At 52.2% G+C, this 21,457-nt stretch overlaps 1 protein-coding gene across 2 annotated transcripts in view; it reads right to left on the bottom strand.

Moving 5' to 3' along the window:
• Window positions 1–4,067: 4,067 nt before the first annotated feature.
• LOC146855113 (serine hydrolase BPHL-like) overlaps window positions 4,068–21,457 on the bottom strand; it is a 158,956-nt gene continuing 141,566 nt past the window's right edge. For both annotated transcript variants that reach the window (XM_085652616.1, XM_085652615.1), the window contains one exon: window positions 4,068–5,684. In XM_085652616.1, coding sequence (XP_085508742.1) covers window positions 4,703–5,684 — 982 coding nt within the window. In that variant the 3' untranslated portion in view covers window positions 4,068–4,702. The remainder of the gene's footprint in view (window positions 5,685–21,457) is intronic.

The following is a 21,457-nucleotide window of genomic DNA, read 5'->3' as shown; positions in this document are numbered from 1 at the left end:
CGTGTTTCGAGCAAACGCTCTTCTTCCATGAGACACTGCACATTAACTGCCAGCATTTGAGGATTCCAGTACCTCCCCTTTATTTAAATCAAAAACACGCTCAGGTGAGCAAAACAAGGAGTGTTCTGGGACTGGAGGTCCTTTTAAAATATCATTACCCCAGTGGGCTGCCGGTAGCTTGTAGTAGTGAAGAACACGGTCTGGAACACACACCAACACTGCCCCCAGTGCTAACAATCGCCTTCCTCCTCCATATCACGCTGAAGCATGTAACAGCTATGGATCGGCCCCTCAGTGGCGGAGCAGGCTCGCGACTGGGCAGGACACAATATGTTGAAGAATAAGGTTGTCCCCAGGTAAGCCGCAATCTAGCAAGGTAAATAAAGATCAGGGGAAGATAGAATGTGCCCTTCTGCGTCTTTAAAGTCCGGACGCATTTCGAGCATGCGCTTTTAAAAAGGGATACTGCACGTAACTGCCAGCATTTGAGGATTCCAGTATCTCCCCTTTATTTAAATTAGAAACACGCTCACTTGGTCACAGGAAAGAGTGTTCTGGGACTGGAAGTCCTTTTAAAATATCATCCCCCCAGTGGGCTGCCGGTAGCTTGCAGTAGTGAAGAACACGGTCCGGAACACACACCAACACTGCCCCCAGTGCTAACAATCGCCTTCCTCCTCCATATCACGCTGAAGCATGTAACAGCTATGGATCCGCCCCTCAGCAGCGGTGCAAGCTCGTGACCGGGCAGGCTGCAATATTTTGAAGAAAAAGGTTGCCCCCAGGTAAGCCGCACTCTAGGAAGGTCAATAAAGATGAGGGGAAGATAGGATGTGCCCTTCTGCGTCTTTAAAGTCCAGACGCGTTTCGAGCATGCGCTCGTCTTCCAAGGGATACTTCACGTAACTGCCAGCATTTGAGGATTCCAGTTCCTCCCCTTTATTTAAATTGTAAACACGCTAGGTAGCACAACAAGGAGTATTCTCGGACTGGAAGTCCTTTTAAAATATCATCACCCCAGTGGGCTGCCGGTAGCTTGCAGAAGTAAAGAGCACTGTCTGGAATACACACCAACACGGCTCCCAATGCTAACAATCGCCTTCCTCCTCCATATCATGCTGAAGCATGTAACGGCTATGGATTCGCCCCTCAGCAGAGGAGCAGGCTCGCGACCAGGCAGGCTGCAATATTTTGAAGAAAAATGTTCCCCCCAGGTAAGCCGCACTCTAGGAAGGTCAATAAATATCAGGGGAAGATAGGATGTGCCCTTCTGCGTCTTTAAAGTCCAGACGCGTTTCGAGTAAGCGTTCTTCTTCCAAGGGATACTGCACGTAACTGCCAGCATTTGAGCATTCCAGTACCTCCCCTTTATTTAAATTATAAACACGCTCAGGTGAGCACAACAAGGAGTGTTCTGGGACTGGAAGTCCTTTTGTCCTTTTAAAATATTATCACCCCAGTAGGCAGCTGGTAGCTTGCAGCAGTGAAGAACACGGTCTGGAACACACACCAACACTGCCCCCAGTGCTAACAATCACATTCCTCCTCCATATCACGCTGAAGCATGTAACAGCTATGGATCCGCCCCTCAGCGGCGGTGCAGGCTCGCGACCGGGCAGGCTGCAATATTTTGAAGAAAAAGGTTGCACCCAGGTAAGCCTCACTCTAGGAAGGTCAATAAATATCAGGGGAAGATAGGATGTGCCCTTCTGCGTCTTTAAAGTCCCAACGCGTTTCGAGCAAGCGCTCTTCTTCCAAGGGATACTGCATGTTACTGCCAGCATTTGAGGATTCCAGTACCTTCCATTTATTTAAATTATAAACATGCTCAGGTGAGCACAACAAGGAGTGTTCTGGGACTGGAAGTTCTTTAAAAATAGCATCACCCCAGTGGGCTGTACGGGTGAAATCTGAGCCTAACTATAATGTTCCTTTTACCTTTGTTGTTTCCAGTAAAATTCTAAGTTTTTTTAAAAATTCTATTATCTAACTATAACATCGCTGTAAGCTTTGTTTTTTTCAGTGAACTTCCAAGGTTTTGTGTATTTTATCTCATGAATATAACCACTAACCTTTGACAGTAAGTTTGTGAGTGCATGAGTGTCTCAGTAAGTCTGTCTATTGATGTGTGAGTCTTTGAGTGGGTCTGTGAGTCTGTGTGAGAGTGTCTGAATACTCTCTGTATTGCCCTTTTCTGCTCTGTTTTGCCTTTTTTGCTTGTTTATCTGCCTCTGTTTTGCTTTACTTGCTCATTTTTCTGCCCCGTTTTGCCTCTTTCTTCTTGTTGCGGACCTTTATTTTCCCTCCTTTTGTTCGTTTCTCACCTTTATTTTGCCTCATGCTACTGGTTTCTGACCTCTATTTTGCCTCTTTCTGCTCGTTTTTTACCTTTATTTTCCACTTGCTGCTCATTTCTAACCTTGATTCTACCTCTTTCCGCTCGCTTCTCACTTTTATTTTGCCTCTTTCTGCTAACTGCTGCCTTTTATTCTGCATCTGTCGGCTCTTTTCTGACCTTTATTCTGCCTCTTTCTGCTAATTTTTCACCTTTATCTTGCCTCTTCCTGCTCTTTGCTGACCTTTATTCTGCCTCTTTTTGCTCATTTCTGACCTTTTTTCTGCCTCTTTTTGTTTGTTTCTCACCTTTATTCTGCCTCTTGCTGCTCTTTTCCCTGTGACAGCCTCAAGGCCCCCGCAATCCAAGTCAGCTTCCAGCTTCCTGTGGGAGCCAGGATTGCTGCTGCACAGAGGGAGCTGCTTCAAAGACAACTCCCTCCGTGCAGGAGCAATAGTTTCATCTCTTTCCCTGCCCACATGTCTGCGGGCAGAGAAAGAGATGAAGCCTGCACTTCCAGCAGCTGGGAGCACCCACCCCCTGGAACCGGAGTGTTTGATTTAGTGACAGCTCCCACCAAGCAAACAGCTACATCCCAGGAGTGGTTACCCCGGGACATGGCAGGAACCAGCTCTGCGGGGTGGTGGTCCCCAGGGCCATGTATGGCTCCAGAAGGGGCCCCCCCTCTATTTGTATGGGCCACCCAAGTGAGGTGGTGGTCCCCAGGGCAATAATAACCCCTAGGAAGGGGGCCCTGGGCACCTCCCAACTAATGTCCCTGAGACCTGGTCCACACAGGGGCTCTTAACATAAGTTCAGAGTAAACTCGCAGCTCTGTCGCTTTCCTGTGGCAAGTTTGTTTTTGAAAAAGAGCTTTTGACCACAGTTAGGGGTCAGGGTATTCCTACCCTGCCTTCTTTTTTAAATTTTTTAAATGTTTTTTGTGGGACTCAGCTGAAGCAGAGTCCCAAGATGACTGGCTGGCAATACTTCCTGGTTGAAGTGTCTGCACTTTAGCACAGAGACTGTTGGATCCTCGGAGTATCTGCGTCCCTATGTATACTGATTTGGGTTTCCCTTCATTTTCCCAAAACTACTGAAACAATTTACACCAATGTATAAAGAGGTCGCTTTCTGGACCATCAGCTACCTTTCTGCCATTTTTTGTTTAAATTCTGTTCAGCGGTTCGGGTTGTAGTTGAGTCTAAAATCCCTATGGGATATTGCATCGGGGAAAATGCGTTTTGGGACCCGCTTTTTCTTGGAGCCCCCTTGAAGGATCACTGCGAAACTTTCAAGACAAACTAGTTTCGAAAATTTCACTGAGTCGTCAAACTACGCCAAAGTTACTTGCAAAGAAAAAAACAACACCTCCAATGGAAACTAGGTCCTAACTATAGCTACCTACTGGTGACCACCAGTAGGTAATATATATATATATTATCAATGAAGATTCCTGTTCATAAAGGGTGTGGATAGGCTAGCCCTCAGAAAGCGGGCAATGTTTAGTCATGTCAGTGATGTGTGGCGAGTACCAGTTTTTAGGGTGGGTGAGTCAAAGATTTAACGGGTAGTAAGTAGTCACTGGTGTTGTCCTACTCTCTGCTTTTACCTAGAAGTCTGTCAATCTCTAACCAAAAGTTATTTCCCTGAGCAAATGACAATCAACATAAGTCTCAGTAGCATAAATATTTCAAAACATCAGTTCATTGAAGGTAGAGGATATCCAATGTTCATTTCAAGCCTTTATTTTCAATATCTGTTGTTTTTTCATCAAGGGCTTATTGGAACAAAAGTTCAATTCTTGAATCATACAGCCATACAGCCAACACGTGTTTTGTCTATGGTTACAATTTCCATAAAGACTTCCTCAGGGCTGTAATAAACAAATATACAGTCCAATTACCATCCATCATATCTCTAAAGATTATCTTAAATTTTACCTCCACCAAAAGGGAAAAAGGAATCGACTAAGAAACCGAAAAATAGTGAGAAATACACCAAATGTCAATCTCTGCCTTGAATGTGTTGCTTAAGTTGACTTTCTTCCAGTGAGCAAACCGGCACTGTTAGTAGAACAAGTATTTGTTGCTTTTTATTAGTGGATCAGTATATTTGTCAGGTGAACTCCTAGGGCAGAAATGACTTCTTTAATAGGCGTTATTTTACATTCTATTTACGTGGACGTTCGACATTATTGTTTAGCTGTATCAACAGGCCCCAGTGGGCCGCGATCGCAATACATGAGAGTACGTAAACAAGGCAGGCCTTTGGTTAATCGTGCTACCCAGTAGAGGCCTACCAAATGTACATGATTATTACATTTTTACAATTAAACTTCTCCCTTGACAGTTTCGGAACTTATTTTTAAGTTAAAAAGTCTTCAGCTAGTCTGTTAAATTCTTCTGGGACTTCCAAATGTAGGTTGTGTCTGCATTCTGGCATCACGTGCAGCTTTGAATCTTTAATCTGCTGGTGAATGAACTCTGGTTGGGCAGACTGGATCACGGGATCCTTCTGGCCATGTAGGATTAACGTCGGGCACCTGATATCAGGCAGCAGATGACGGCAAATGTTCCCATTGGAACTGGTCGTGAACTGGAAAAGTCTTTCCACAACTGCGTTGTAGCTTTCAACCAAGTACTCTCTGTCATACATTTCCTCCATAGGTTTCCTTGCATTTTCGCTCCAATTAGAAATGTCTAAAGCAGTTTTAATACGTTTTATGTCCTTTTCTGTGACATAGGAAATTGCCCCCCAGACAACCATTTTATGGACAAGTCCAGGGTATTTCGCAGCTGCTATCAAGGCCGACGTGCCTCCGCTACTCCACCCTAGCAAAGAAAACCTCTTGAAGGACAAGGCCTGCATCAGATCCACTGCATCTTTTGCATCTATTTCAGGAAAATCTGGTGGGAAATCCCTTTTGGGAGGGATGGAGCGGCCGCAGCCTCTGGGATCAAAGGCCACCACTGTGAACAGCTCTTTATTGAAAGACTTGAGCTGTGGGGCAAAATCTGTCTCTCCACAGCCCATAGTCCCTGGAAGAAGAAGGATGGCATGCTTCCCTTGCCCTGTGAGCTGATAGTGTAGATGGACACCATTCACTTCAACTTTCGCTGAGGTCACAGATGAAGAATAAGAAACAGATGGCTCGGTTGGAATCTGTATCACAGTTTTCATCAGCTGATAAAGGCGGCGTTGAGAGGTCCCTTCCCTCCAATGGGCCATGATGCCTCTGGTGAAGTTCAAATACGCCTTTTGGCAGGGTGCAGGGTGAGGATTCTGATCCAGGAGCTCGGAGTATTGGTTCAGGACGACGTTCTTCTGATGTTCTAAACAAAGATACCTGGAGGAGAAAAGTAAAAAAGAATAATTCTGCTGAGGCAGAGTGGTAGAAAGGTGATAAAGGCAGAGAGACAGGTTGCAGTATCACAACTGTAGAGGTTTCTTATAGGCTGACGTCAGAGAAGCCTGGTTCAGTGGCCAGTTATAGACCTGATGCAGAGACAGTAACCAGAATAGTCATGTGATGGCAGCATTACTGTAATGGAGGAGCCAAGCTGGCAAATTTTCATTGTACTTATTTGTGACAAATGCATGTATTCAGTGTGCTAATACAGCAGGTTGCTTCTTCTGTGTTAGGGTCAGTGGGTGGTGTTATATCTGCAGTGCTGTAGATCTCTACTCCACAGGTTGTCTCAAAATTTCTGCACGGGGTCAAAATATTTGGCCTGTCATGTGCTCGAGAGTTACATTGATACCAAGTAAGGGGGCAAAGGGGGTGTAGTAAGGTGGGCAAAGGGGAAGCAAAGCATGTACACATAAAGGCTGAATTGCACATTATGAAACTAGAAAACCTAGGATCAATCCCAGCTTCCCCACTTGAACAAATTGTGTGATCCTAGGCAATTGTTTTATTTCACTTTGTCTTCTTTTTCTTCATTATCATATATAGGAGGACTTCTAAATACATGACTTCATGATACACACTGTACAAAACCTTATTTAGCGTTTTATTTGATAAACTATAATGTTATCCATGTATAATAGGAATCCTGACCACTCAGATGGTAAACATAACAACTGACTGCCTTATAGTTCACTATTTGCATTGTTGCCAGGTTGGAAGGTAAACATCAATGTTTCTAAATTCAAGTTTGCAAAAAGAATATTTCTCAATGCACTGATATAATCTAATGTACAAATTAATGCATGTTAGTGAAATACACTTTTTGAGATTTTATCCAATTTGTACAAGTTTGTTGCAACATCTTTAAAAATGAAGGTGTTCCTAAATTTAAGTGATGCACGACAACCTGAATTACTCCCTTTAATTTCAGTTAAGCTGTAAATAAATGATTGCCCCTTTATTTAACATATTTCTCAACATTAGTGACGAGTCGAGAAACATCAGCCCAGGGCTGTTGTTGACCATGGGTCCGCATGTAAAGGTCACAAGGGCTGCTTACTTTGAGTATCAATGAACAAGAGTCTGCCCCTCCCCTTTTTTAATGTTATTCCTATTAGTGGCCCTGCAGCTCAATTTAATTGGAGGAGGGTGTGGAGAGATCCCTGTCCTGACTGATTACTATGGAAGTAAAACCTACATGTCTCTTAAATGTAACGGTAAAACAGAGCTTCCACTCTATTTTGGTTTAACACTTTGTCGCAACAAGAGTTATGAACAGAAATCATAACCACATTGCTTACTCCATGCCAGTGCACAGCTGTTTATGAACATCACGATCTACAACTTCTATTAGGTGTATTGCATTTTTTCTGTTTGAGAGCAAAACTATTTACAGATTTATTAAAACACATGCATAAGTGAGTTCATACAATCTCTGTGCAAAGACACTTCTTTCCCGTTAGACACACAAGAGAACTCAGTTGTGTTGTGAGTTCAAATGTAACGTTCCTGACCACATTATGGTTTGCAACAGGCAATTCCATCTATCGATGCACCCTTATGAAAATGCCAATATATTATATCACCACAGTACTTTGATAAAACTGGAAGGGTATATTGATGAATGACAAAACATTTAGCTCCACGGGATATGCAATGATCTTGTGTCCAAAATCAAAACCCTACTCTGTGAGAAAGCACATCTTTAGTGATTTCAATCACTATTTATTAATGAATAGCGTCTTCCCTTGGTACAAGTCTGTAATAATTCATAATCTTCCTCTTTGTATCATCAAGAGGGGTAGATGTGGAGTTAAGAATAGTAGATTGTGAACGGTTCGACTCTGGGGGTGACCTTCACATAGGATTGTAAAGTTCTGAAATAGGTATACTGGGGACAGTTCGCAAGGCAGACTACTCAGAGGCAGGTTTGTGGTAGAATGAAATTGCTTTTATTTCTACTCTACGTCTATTCAGTTTGTAAGCAGTCCTTAAGGCACAGTCAGGAGTACACACAGTGAACACTGAAGTCTTCCAGTGGGTATTCTTCCTCATGTATCCTTGGGCTTTTTGGAATACTGATTGTGTCCTAGGCGGCTCCTCTTGTCTCTGTCCCTAGGTGGCGTTGTCGGTGTGGCATGAAAAGCAAGGGAGACAAGAAAAGCACTTGTAATTGCCTGTTGTGAGGTGCTCTGTAGGGGAAGGGTGTGAGGGACACCGGTGCTCGTTTTACGGAAGGTGCAGTGATCCCAGGTTTGACCGGACAAATAGAGGGGAGAGCCGTCTATACCTTCTCCCGCCTCCCAAACCACCCTGCCATACGCCCGCGTACCTGGGTGAGCCACGCGCCTCCAGGTACGTGGCTGGGCGAAGCGCCTTCCGGTTGGCCTCCTGGCTTTCGTCCTCCGCCTCCGTCCACTCCGTAGTCCCGGGGTCTCCTCGAGTCTTCGTACTCTGCGGCGTCTGCTAATCCCTCCGACTCCTCGGGTTCCCGGTGCTCTGTCCTCCACGTCTGCTTCTCTTCCTGGTGCGTCGGTCTCTCTCACGTTGACGTCCTGGTCCCTATTCATTGGCAGAGGGTAGGTCACGAGGTAGTTGGGGGCGGGCTCCACATCACTCCCTGGATTTTTAAAGGGGCCCGTCCTAGTCAGCGAGTCTTCATGTTGGGTGAGATCACAATCCCACTCGTAGGGCTGTGGGGAAAAGACAGGGGACCGGCAAGGTGAATGTGGGTCTGACGTCACAGGGGTCACCGCGCCCTCGTGCCACAGTGATCCTTGTGACTCCGGAGCGACCCCGTGACATTCCCTCCCCCTAGGCTTCTCCCGTTCGGGGAGAGGCAAAATGCGGGATAGGAAATCCGCATTACAATTCTCACTGCCTTTTTTGTGTTTGATGGAAAAGGAGAAGGGCTGTAGGGTCAGAAACCATCTTAAAACTCTGGGGTTGTGTCCTCGGTTCCTACTTAACCATTGTAGAGGGGCATGGTCTGTATACAGAGTGAAATGGGTTCCTTCCAGATCTTAATTTATCTATAGCCCACTTCACCGCTAGGCACTCTTTTTCAATTGTCGGATACTTCAGTTCTCTGGGAAACAGCTTTCGACTTATGAAGAGAACGGGATGTTCTATTCCCTCCCGAGATATTTGGGACAGTACTGCTCCAATCCCACACCCGGAGGCATCTGTTTGTAACAGGAAGGGACGTGTGAAGTCGGGTGACACTAAGACGGGGCTAGTAGTGATGGCGTTTTTGAGGCTTTCGAAGGCATGTTTTAATGTCTCAGAAGGCTGCTGGAGGGCTTTGTTCTTTACGTCCTTCTTTAGAACATCCGTGAGGGGTCCGGCTATCTCCGAATATGATGGAATAAACCTCCTATAATAACCAAGGAGGCCTAAGAAGGCTCGGACCTCTCTATTGGTGCTAGGGAAGGGTGTCTCTCGGATAGCCCGAACTTTTTCTTCTTGGGGAGCTATCATCCCGTGTCCTAACACGTACCCTAGATATTTGACAGATTCGTAACCCACTCGTGATTTTTTTGAATTGATATGTAGACCCGCCTCCCTCAAGGCGCTCAAGACTAGGTCGAGGTGCTGTAGGTGTTCTTCCCATGTTGAGCTAAATACGACTATGTTGTCTAAGTATGCCGAGGCGCAATGCCGGACGTCTTTCAGCACCTCATTCATGAGGCGTTGAAATGTTGCAGGCGCTCCATGAAGTCCAAAGGGAAGCACTAAAAACTCGTACAGCCCGTCTGGTGTGGAGAAGGCGGTTTTTTCCCTGTCTGCTGGATGTAAGGGGACCTGCCAATATCCCTTGGTAAGGTCAAATGTGGTGATGAAACGGGCCTCCCCCATTTTCTCTATTAAGTCATCCACCCTTGGTATGGGGTATGAGTCGAATTTTGATATCTCATTGAGGGCCCTAAAGTCCATGCAGAAGCGAATGGAACCATCGGGTTTTGGGACCATTACTATAGGTGAGTTCCATTCGCTTCTGGAGGGTTGTATGACCCCCATCTGTACCATATCACGGACTTCCTTTCGGACGGCTTCCCTTCTGGCAGCTGGTATTCTATAAGGCTTTTTATTAATCACTTGGCCAGGACGAGTGTGTACCCTATGCTCTGCGAGGGTAGTTCTACCGGGTAGGTCTGAGAACAGAGGAACGTATTTCTGCAGGAGGACTTGGAGCTCTTCCCTGTGAGTGCTATCTAGCTCTTCATTGACCACTAGTTGGTCCAAGGTAGCGTCGGGTGTCCTATGAGTGGGTATGGTAAAGCCCACCGTATGGGGTATGGGGCTCAACCACTTGCGAAGGAGATTGATGTGGTATGTTTGCACTCTATTGGGCTTTATTTGTAGTTTATAGCTAGTTTTCCCTACGGTTCCCACGATCTTATAGGGTCCCAGTTTCTCAGCCTTAAACTTGCAGGTGGAGGACGGCATCATGACTAACGCCCAGTCACCCACCTTCAAGACCCTCCACTTTTTCCCCTTGTTATAGTGGTAAGCTTGTATCTTCTGTCTTTTTTCTAGATGGGAATAGGCCAGGTCTCGTAATTTCCCCAATCGGGTCTTAAGGTCCCGTGTATATTCCAGCATTTCTTTGGTACCAATCTCCTCTTCCCGTTCCCATGCTTCCTTTGTCATGTCCAGAAGTGACCGGGGTTGACGTCCATAGAGAAGCTCGAAGGACGAGCAACCGAGGCTACTCTGGTATTGGCTCCGGACAACATAGAGAGCGAGGGGTAGGAGGCGGTCCCAGTCCCTTCCCTCTACCTGAAGCATTTTTTTGAGGATGAGTTTCAAAGTCCCATTGTACCTCTCAACCAATCCATCGGTTTGAGGATGGTAAACCGAGGTACGTATGTGGGACATATCGAGGAGGTTACATACTTCTTTCATAGTCCGGGACATAAAAGGTCCCCTGATCCGTAAGGATCTCTTTGGGAAATCCCACTCTCGTGAATAAGTCCAGCAGACAATTGGCTATATTTTGGGTTGTCGTGGCTTTTAAGGGAAAGGCTTCAGGGTACCGTGTTGCATAATCGACCACCACGAGTACGTATTCATGCCCTTTTCGGGTCTTGGGGAGAGGACCTATTATATCCATCCCTACCCTTGTGAACGGGGTACCGATAATCGGGAGTGGTTGTAACGGTACATGGGGTGGCTGATAGGGGTTAAGTTTTTGGCACGTGGCACACTCCTGGCAGTATTGTTTCATCTCTTGGTATATCCCTGGCCAGTAGAAGTGTCGTAGCACGTTCTTCAAGCTTTTTTCCACGCCGGTATGCCCCGCTGTTAGGTGGGAGTGGGAAAAGAACATTATCTGTGGGCGAAAGGCCCTAGGTACCAACAACTGCGCCTCATCCTCAGGTGCAGGTTGTCTATACAACATTTCTTTGTCAATAAAGAAATAGGGGTAGGTTGTCGGATCATTCTTATTTCGTTTATGGGCACTCTCCCAGGCATTACGCAGCGTGTCACAGTTGAGTTGGGCAAATTTAAAGCTCCTGTCCAGAAGCCAGGGTTCTGGCGTCAGTAAGGCGTGTGTGACCGTCGATCCTGCTCTGATCCTGTCTGGATTTAGGGCCTGTGCTTGGAGGAGGTGCTGAAATTGGTCTAGGAATTCTGGGTTATCCGTACCTATTATCAAGGATTCGGGAAGGCCTGTCATTACACCAACCCTGATCGAGTGTGGGGTTTTTCCAGGGTATGTAATTTCCAAAAGGGCTACAGGGTAGGGCTTAACGTCTCCGTGGACGCATCTAATGTGTACCTGTTTGTTGGAGCCGGCCTTGTGGCGTGGTCCTGTTCCCCCTCGCTAAACCGCACGAGGTCCCATGCACCTCGGGGCTCCTCCATTTTGGATTGTACGTGACTCTACGTCACCGCCTACGTGACCCCGCTCCACCCGGCCTCGGTCCCAGCGAGGCCCGACATCAGGGTGCCAACCCCTGGCCCGGGGGATACCACGTGAACACCTCCCCACTCCCGGCGGAGGGCAGTATCGATGGGACCCCCAACCGTCCTTCCACACCTAGGTGCGATCGCCCCACAGCTCTCTTGGGCCTGGCGCCTCTCCTGCTGGGCGTCTGGCCGCTCCCGACCCGGCCTCTCCACCACCCCCGGGCGCAAGGGTCCGGACATCAAAGGGCTCCAGACCTATATCTGGGGCGACCCGGCAACAAGACGGCAGTTGTATCCCGGAGTCAAGAGCCCTGCTGATCGGATCGCGGCTGACCCTACGGAGAAAGACTCATCCCGGAACCACGCTCTGAGCCCTGCTGACTACGTCGTGGCTCCACCGTGCTTAAAGACCTTCACGAACCTTTGGGGCCCTGCTGACGCCGTCGCGGGCCGACCTTGTTGAACTTGCCACCAGAGCCCAGCTGACCTCGTCGCGGCTCGACCGAAGCGGACCTACCACCGGAGCCCTGCTGACTGTGTCGCGGCTCGACCCAAGCGGAACTACCACCCGAGCCCTACAGACACCGTCGCGGCTCTCCACGTCCGAGCTGCTTTGAGACCAGCACCTGCCGCTCCGGTCCCCGGAGCCTCCTTCGGCCTAACGCAAGGTCTGGCGCAGAGCATTCCCCGTACCAGGCTGGTACTAAGACTTTCCCGCTACCCTGTCCCTACAAAGACATTGAGACTCTTTCTGGATCTCTCGATCCCCCTGTAAATATCTTGAATGTGCTACTGTTGATAAAATGCCTAGATAAAGCAACTGACACGGAGTCCTGTGTGGTGGTGTTACTGGGCCTAGTACGATCTTAGGAGAAAGACCTCCCCTAGGAGGCTTCTCAGCGGCGTTCGGCTAGAACTTTGCGGTAGGAAGGTGCCCCGGAGTGGTCCCCCTGACCCCCCCCGGTGGTCCTCCCTCCAACATTTGGTGGCCAGCGACGGGATTCGAGCCAGACGCAATCGTACAGGCGAGTAACGCACCCGCTGCCTAACCAGACGGAAAAAGAAAGAGAACCATGAGCAGCCAAGAAACAACCGTGGCCGCAACCTTCCAGCAAGAAAAGTTGGAAGAATACACCCACAAAGAATTGAAACAATTCTGCAAGGACAAAGGGATCCCAACCACAGGATTGGGCACCAAGGAAGAAATGCAGAAAGCCCTGAAAGCCTGGGCAGAATCCGAGACCACTCCACCCCGAGCCGAAGGGACCTCGGCCCGGGACGGAAACCTGCCACCGACCATGACCCCGACAGATGGAGGGCGAAGCATCCCGGAAGCCGGCCTATCCCCCGAAGAAATGCAAGAACGAGAGAGGGTCCGGACACGCGAAATGGACCTTGCACGACTCCGGCTGGACGGTGAACTCCTGCTAGCGGAAAAGAAACTAGCCTTGGAACAACTACGGCTGCAGGAGGAAATCGAAGAAAAGAAACGGCATCGAGAACTAGAAGAGAAACGGCTAACCCTCGAGCACGAGAGGGGCCTCAAGGAACTCGAACTAAAATCCAAAACGGGGGAGACCAGCACCCCCGGGGCACGGGACGCTCTGCCACCAACCGAACCAAAGGTTCATATCCCCAAGGATGTCGTCAAGGAATACTACAAAAACGACGACATCCAGCAGTGGTTCCGAGCCTACGAGGTAGCCATGACCTCCCATCGGGTACCCCGGAAGGATTGGGGTGCCGGCCTATGGGGGAGGTTCCTCAGCGAGGGCCGGGATACCCTGCTGCAACTCCCAGACGTGGTGATGACATCCTACGACCACATGAAAGAAGCCCTACTCACACGCTACGGACTATCAGCCGAGATGTACCGGCAGCGATTCCGGGACTGCAAGAAGCTCCCCGGTACCACATGGGTCGAATACGTGGACTTCTTCAGCCGGGCCTTTGAAGGGTGGATAAAAGGGAGCAAGGTCACCTCGTACAACGAACTGTTCGACCTCATTGTCTGGGAGCACCTCGCCAACAACTGCTTTGTGGAACTAAGGCAACACCTCCTGGACAGTAAGCTGACCGAGCCCCGGAAGCTCGCCCCCGAAGCCGACCGATGGGTCAACACCCGGGTCCCCCGGAACCCCGTGGGGGACTACCAACGGAGTACCACGGGACCTCCTCGCCAGCGGGGCGGGGGAGGAGGGTCCCACCGCAGTCGAGAATTCCCGGGCGGGCCACCCAGAAGCCCGCCACGAGGCCAAGCCGCCAACCACACGTCCCCGACCATGGTCCGGAGAGGGACCTCCATCGCCAGGCCTGGACCCCGACCAACAGTGACCTGCTTCGGCTGCCAACAGACAGGCCACTATGCGAGCGACCCAGCCTGCCCCGTGAACCGACGGAACGGGACCACTGGGCCCCCTCCCCGACAAATAGCCGCCGCAGCCCTGGGGGAAGGAGAGGAAGAGGAGGAAAGCCGCGAGGACGGGACCCCCGAGTGGGAACCAGCTGCCATGTCCCTCGTATGCCTGGGACCCCGAGAAATGGTGCCCCGAGCTGCCATCCCAAGCAACACCCAGAAGTACCAGCAGTGGGTCACCATTAATGGACAACGGGCCGAAGCCCTCCGGGACACTGGGGCCAGTGTGACCGCTGTTCGCTGCCACCTGGTGACCCCCGAACAAATCCTGCCGCATGTCCTATGCCCTGTCCGGACCGCGGACAACACCGAAAGCATGTGCCGGATGGCCAGGATCCCCTTCGAGTGGGGAGGAGTGTCAGGCACTCTAAAAGTAACTGTCCGCGACGACGCCCCGGTGGACTGCCTCCTGGGGAACGACCTAGAGAGCTCCCCCTGGGCCCAGGTGGAGCGCCGAGAGCATCTGGGGATGCTAGGGCTGCCCGAGTGGGCCTGCGCCACCACCCGGTCCATGACCGCCCAACCAGCCGCTGCCGCGGCCCCCGACGAGCCTACAGGTCAAGAACTGCCACCCTCATCCGGCACGGAGAAACCTGACGATGAGGCCGGACCCCCCGAACTTTCCCCCGACGAGGCCGCCTCCCTCAGCGAGATCCCCGAGCTGGCCCAGTGGCGCCACGACGGGGGCCCCACCCGCAAACAATTCCAGCAAGAGCAGAAGGCCTGCCCGTCCCTCGAGGGGGCCCGACAGCAAGCGGCCGCCCAGGCCTCGGGGGACCCCATGGGAACCCACTGGATCTATTGGGACAATGACTTGTTGTATAGCGAGCAGAAAGTCGCCGAACTGGGAGCCGGCCGGGTGTTGGTGGTTCCCCTCCGATTCAGAGAGTTCCTCCTGAACCTGGTGCATGACGTGCCCCTCGCCGGACACCTCGGGCGAGACAAAACTTACAGCCGCCTAGTGACCCATTTTTATTGGCCCCGAATGCGGAGAGACGTGGACCACCACTGCCGGTCCTGCCCGACCTGCCAAGCTAGCGGGAAGACTGGGGGTCGAGTCAAGGCCCCCCTCCAACCGTTTCCAGCCGTCCACACCCCGTTCGAACGAGTAGGGATCGACATCGTGGGGCCCCTCGACCCCCGAACCGCCCTGGGACACCGCTTCATCCTGGTACTGGTCGACCACGCCACCCGATACCCCGAGGCCATCCCACTCCGCACTATGACAGCTCCAGTGGTGGGCCGGGCCCGGATGGGCATCTTCTCCAGGGTGGGGTTCCCCCGAGAAGTGGTGAGCGACAGGGGTACGAACTTTATTTCAAAGTACATGAGATCCCTCTGGCAACAATGTGGGGTCACCTACAAATTCACCACCCCTTACCACCCCAGGGGAACGGACTGGTCGAGCGGTTCAACAGAACCCTGAAGGGGATGATCAAGGGCCTGGAGGAGCCCATGAGGAGGAGATGGGACGTCCTGCTGCCCTGCCTCCTGTTCGCCTATCGAGAGGTACCACAGAAATCCCTGGGCTTCAGCCCCTTCGAACTATTGTATGGGCACCCCGTCCGAGGGCCCCTCAGCCTGGTCAAGGAGGGCTGGGAGGCGAACGTCCAAGATGCCCCCCCGACGTCTACCGGTACCTCCTGACCCTGCGGAACCAGACTCGGAAGTTCCGGGCCCTGGCAAAAGCCAACCTCGAGGCCAGCCAAGAAGACATGAAACGCTGGTATGACGAAAATGCCTCGACCATCGAGTTCGAGCCGGGCCAGCAAGTCTGGGTCATGTCGCCCGTGGACCCCTGCGCCCTGCAGGACAAGTGGACCGGGCCCTTCAAGGTGGTCGAGAGGAAGAGCCCCGTCACCTACCTGGTCGACATGGAGTCCCCGAGGAACCCCCTCCGGGTCCTACACGCCAACCGGCTCAAGCCCCACTTTGCCCGAACTGAACTAAGCCTGCTGCTGGCTACCGACGATGGGGGCGAAAGCGATTCCGAGCCCCTACCAGACCTCCTGGGGTCCTCGGGCCAAGACGGCTCCTTGGAGGGCGTCCACCTCTCCGCCACCCTGACACACGAACAGCGCCATGACTGCCGAAAGCTGCTGCAACCCTTCGCTGCCCTCTTCTCTCTCACGCCCGGGGTGACCCCCTGGTGCGTCCACGACGTGGACACCGGGGACAGCCCCCCTGTGCGACACCGCGCCTACCGAGTACCCGACCGATTCCGAGCCTGCATACAGACCGAGGTCTCCAAGATGCTCGCCCTCGGAGTCATCGAGCCATCCGACAGCCCGTGGGCCAGCCCTGTGGTCTTGGTGCCGATGGCCGCCGCCCCCGGCACCCCCCGGAACTCAGATTTTGTGTAGACTACCGGGGCCTGAACGCAGTCACCAAGACCGATGCCCAACCCCTGCCACGGGTAGACGAGCTGATCGATCGCTTAGGGGCCGCCCGCTACCTAAGCACCTTTGATCTCACCGCTGGGTACTGGCAGATCAAGCTCAGCCCCGGCGCCCAGGAACGATCCGCTTTTTCCACCCCCGGTGGGCACTACCACTTTCGGGTGATGCCCTTCGGTATGAAGAACGCCCCGGCAACCTTCCAGAGGCTGGTGAACAAGGTCCTGGCCGGGCTAGAAGCTTTCAGCGCGGCCTACCTCGACGACATTGCCGTCTTCAGCAACCACTGGGCCGCGCACCTAGGCCACCTCCGAGAAGTCCTGGCCGCTCTCCAATAGCTCATGATTAAGGCCAGCAAGTGCCAGATCGGTCAAGGATCTGTGACCTATCTGGGCCACCAGGTGGGGAGTGGCCAGGTGGCGCCCCTCCAGTTAAAGGTCGATGCCATCCAGGCGTGGGAGCCCCCCGCAACCCAAACCGCTGTCCGGGCCTTCTTAGGCCTCACAGGCTACTACCGGCGATTTATCAAGGATTATGGCAGTATTGTGGGGCCCCTCACAGAGCTCACTTCCAAGAAACAGCCCAAGGCGGTGCACTGGACGCCCCGCTGTCAGACCACTTTTGAAGCCCTCAAGGCGGCTATGTGTGCTGCCCCTGTGCTACAGGCCCCTGACTACAGTAAGGAATTTGTGGTCCAGACCGATGCCTCGGAGTACGGGGTCGGGGCGGTCCTCTCCCAGATGGACACCGAGGGCCACGACCGACCGGTGGCCTTCATCAGCCGCCGACTGCTGCCACGAGAACAGAGGTGGAGCACCATCGAGCGGGAAGCCTTCGCCGTGGTATGGGCTCTCAAGAAGCTCCGGCCCTACCTTTTCGGCACCCACTTCAGAGTCCAAACTGACCACCGGCCCTTGCGGTGGCTAATGCAAATGCGAGGAGAACCCCCAAGGAGATGGGTGACTCTCCCTGCCTTCAGCTGGGGGGGACGCGTGTTGGAGCCGGCCTCGTGGCGTGGTCCTGTTCCCCCTCGCTAAACCGCACGAGGTCCCATGCACCTCGGGGCTCCTCCATTTTGGATTGTACGTGACTCTACGTCACCGCCTACGTGACCCCGCTCTACCCGGCCTCGGTCCCAGCGAGGCCCGACATCAGGGCGCCAACCCCTGGCCCGGGGGATAACACGTGAACACCTCCCCACTCCCGGCGGAGGGCAGTATAGATGGGACCCCCAACCGTCCTTCCACACCTAGGTGCGATCGCCCCACAGCTCTCTTGGGCCTGGCACCTCTCCTGCTGGGCGTCTGGCCGCTCCCGACCCGGCCTCTCCGCCCCCCCCGGGCGCAAGGGTCCGGACATCAAAGGGCTCCAGACCTATATCTGGGGCGACCCGGCAACAAGACGGCAGTTGTATCCCGGAGTCAAGAGCCCTGCTGATCGGATCGCGGCTGACCCTACGGAGAAAGACTCATCCCGGAACCACGCTCTGAGCCTTGCTGACTGCGTCGCGGCTCCACCATGCTTAAAGACCTTCACGAACCTTTGGGGCCCTGCTGACGCCGTCGCGGCCCGACCTTGTTGAACTTGCCACCAGAGCCCAGCTGACCTCGTCGCGGCTCGACCGAAGCGGACCTACCACCGGAGCCCTGCTGACTGTGTCGCGGCTCGACCCAAGCGGAACTACCACCCGAGCCCTACAGACACCGTCGCGGCTCTCCACGTCCGAGCTGCTTTGAGACCAGCACCTGCCGCTCCGGTCCCCGGAGCCTCCTTTGGCCTAACGCAAGGTCTGGCGCAGAGCATTCCCCGTACCAGGCTGGTACTAAGACTTTCCCGCTACCCTGTCCCTACAAAGACATTGAGACTCTTTCTGGATCTCTCGATCCCCCTGTAAATATCTTGAATGTGCTACTGTTGATAAAATACCTAGATAAAGCAACTGACACGGAGTCCTGTGTGGTGGTGTTACTGGGCCTAGTACGATCTTAGGAGAAAGACCTCCCCTAGGAGGCTTCTCAGCGGCGCTCGGCTAGAACTTTGCGGTAGGAAGGTGCCCCGGAGTGGTCCCCCTGACCCCCCCCGGTGGTCCTCCCTCCAACACTGTTCTTCTGGCAATATCTGGTTCGGTTCTACCAATTCCTGTTTTACCACTGACTGCCTACACCCGGAATCTAGTAAGGCTCTCACCGACAGTCCGTTCAGCAGGACACTCACGTAAAATGCGTTTCCCAGCTCGGCTGTATATAACACCGTCTTCGGTAAATACCCAATCTCCATGGGTTCTTCCTGGGGTCTTCTCTTGGAGCACGCTCTAGCAATGTGACCCCAGTCTCCACGGTCGTAGCACTGCGGCCCCTTTGGAGGCACTCCTTCATTGCGGCGGGGTATTATTCGCATGGAGTCCGGGGAGGGTTTTATCGCTCTTCTTTCAGGTCTTTGGTTCTGGGGACGGGTCCCTCTCTCCGTTTCTAGTTGGGGTATCCGAGGCTGGGCTTGTGCAAACGTTTGAGGCCATCTCGATGGCCTCCGTAGTGGTAAGACGTGAGAGTTGGCGGAGCCACCTTTGTGTATTGTAGGGGAGGGCCTCTAGGAATTGTTCCAGATCAATTTTATCGAGTATTTCTTCTTTCGTACTGTCTTGTGAGCGCAGCCATTTATCCGCTTCGTTCTTTAGGCGATAGAAGAGGGTCTTGGGGTTCTCTCCTGGGTGCCCTTTCTCTTTGCGGAAATGAACGCGGTATGCTTCACAGTTCATTCCAAGGTGGTCAAGGATAACAGTTTTAATGGTCTCATACGGGGCGGTGCCATTTGGTTTTGCCACCTGATATGCCGCCTGTGCGTTCCCCGTAAGTAGGGGGACCAAGACAAAAGGCCATTGTGAGAAGTTGGCCTGGTATATGCTGTTCACTAGTTCTAGTGACCACCTTGTACCATGCCAAGCAACCCTTATGGTGTGGTTGTAAGTCAACCTTTTCGGACTAGCTGCCCTAGTGGTAGCGTAGGCTAAGCAGTCTTTGAGGCTAAACTCGTGAAACGTGTTAAGCAAGCTGTTTTACCAAATGTAACCCCCTTTTATACCAATGAAAGGACACCACACAGATATATATTCAAAATATATATGTATTTATTTCTCAAAGTAACCCCTAGTCTCTTTATGAGCACAGGAGCACAAATCGTCAAACAAGATTACAGTAGAATACACAGAAGTTGCACTTTATATGGATAGGCCCTGGTGGCCGCTCAAACCATATACTAAAATAGTGGTATAAGTACCACGAACAGAAAAGGGAAAAGGCCTAGGGCCTCTAGAATCGCTGGCCCTACAAGGAGCTAACTTCAGTTAGTGACCAGGAGGTCCACGGGTTGCGTGTGCAGAGCAAATAGTCACACGCGAGCTCCCATAGGTTTTCAATGGGTGCGTAAAAAGTACAAAGTTACTGCAAAGAGGATCTTCCGGATGGACTAGGAACTTAAGATTGGAAACACAGACACTAGAGATGATTCTCTACACTTGGGCACCGGAGTGCCAGCTTTACCTCACCCACAGGAAGCAGGTGCATAGGCGTCGAAGTGCGTCGGGTTTCTTCTATCTGTTCAATGGAGCCTGTGGACAAAGATGCTGCAGGCGGCCGGTCCGGAAGAGATGCAGGGGATCCAAGAGTGGATCGGAGATGTTGAAGACCTGTAAGCAGAGGGGACAGTGTTCACAGTCAATAGCCAGTGACCAGCGTGGCACCAGGTGGGTACCAGGCGATGTCGGGTGCAAACAGGAAGGAAGGTGTAGCTTGTCTCTGCAGCCACGTGGTCCCTGAAGGTCGACGACGTCCAGGAGTTGGTTCACGAGCTGTCCCACGCAGGCTCTCACTGTCGGCGGTGTCGGCGACTTGATCGAAGCAAACAAGCCTTGGCAAAAGCAATTGTTGTGGAAGATGAAATAAGCTGATGGTTCTGACCAGCAAGGTCAGAGGGATTGCTCCTTTGGAGGGGAGCAAGGGCCAGTCTGGAGCAACCAGACCAGCGGTGTAGTTTTCGTAGTTCGTTGCCAAGATGGCCACTAGCCAGCGGGCCAGCAACCGGTTAGGCGCGTCGAGTGGCAAAATGCAGAAGGGCCCCACGCAGATCGTGGAGATGCTGGAGGGCTCACCTTTGGTGCAGATGCTGCTCGGGTGTTGGGCTTCTCAGATCCCAAAGCACAACTTGGAGGGAGCCTCGGTTGTTGCGCTTGCAGCTTGTCGTGGTCTTTTCAAGATGGCTGGCTCCACGTATCTCGGTGCCTCCACGGGTCTCCTCTTCTCAGGGACTGTGGATCGGGCGGTGAGAGGTCTGGAGGTCCAGGTCTTGTCAGTCTCTGGGCTCGGGCTCCGGCGGGAGGCGGCGGCAAAGCAGACGTTGATTCGCTGGATGGTGCTTGCGTTAGCAAGGTGGTCACTCCCTGACCACAGGGGAGATTGGCTTCAGTCCTCTGTGCGGCAGAGCGTCAAAGTTCCCGTCTTCTTCTTAGGTTCAAGTTGATTCCAGGATGTCTGAAGTCTTAGGACACAGCTCCTACCTTTAAGCGGATTCTAGGGGCCGGACTACCTGCTAGGTCCCTCCCTAAGGGTGGGACCAGGAAGGGGGGTGGTTACACCCCCAATCCTTTGTCCAGCTCGCCCCAGGCCCGGGACTGGTGTGCCCCAGGACCGGTTTGAACTGGCATATGCACCGAGGCTCCTTGTGAGCCTCAGGCATGTCTGGTTCCTTTCAAGCCCTACCTGACCAATACACAAAATCCTGTCTGGGGTGGTGCACGCACCTCCCCTGGCAGGAAACCCTTTGTCCACACCTCCCAAGCTGGAAGGACTCCCAGCAGCAGGAGGGCAGACTTGTGTCTGTGGTGGCAGCATCCATTTTGTGGAGCTGAGGCTATGTCTGATTTTACCCGGGTTTCAGGTACTGTACATGTCGTGTCCCTCTAGAAGGGTGGAATGCTAACCCCGTCGCCA

The sequence above is a fragment of the Triturus cristatus genome, chromosome 4_1 (genome assembly GCF_964204655.1).
Source record: "Triturus cristatus chromosome 4_1, aTriCri1.1, whole genome shotgun sequence".
Classification (NCBI taxonomy): domain Eukaryota; kingdom Metazoa; phylum Chordata; class Amphibia; order Caudata; family Salamandridae; genus Triturus; species Triturus cristatus.
Note: the sequence above shows the minus strand (reverse complement) of the source record. Positions and strands in the feature narration are given on the sequence as shown.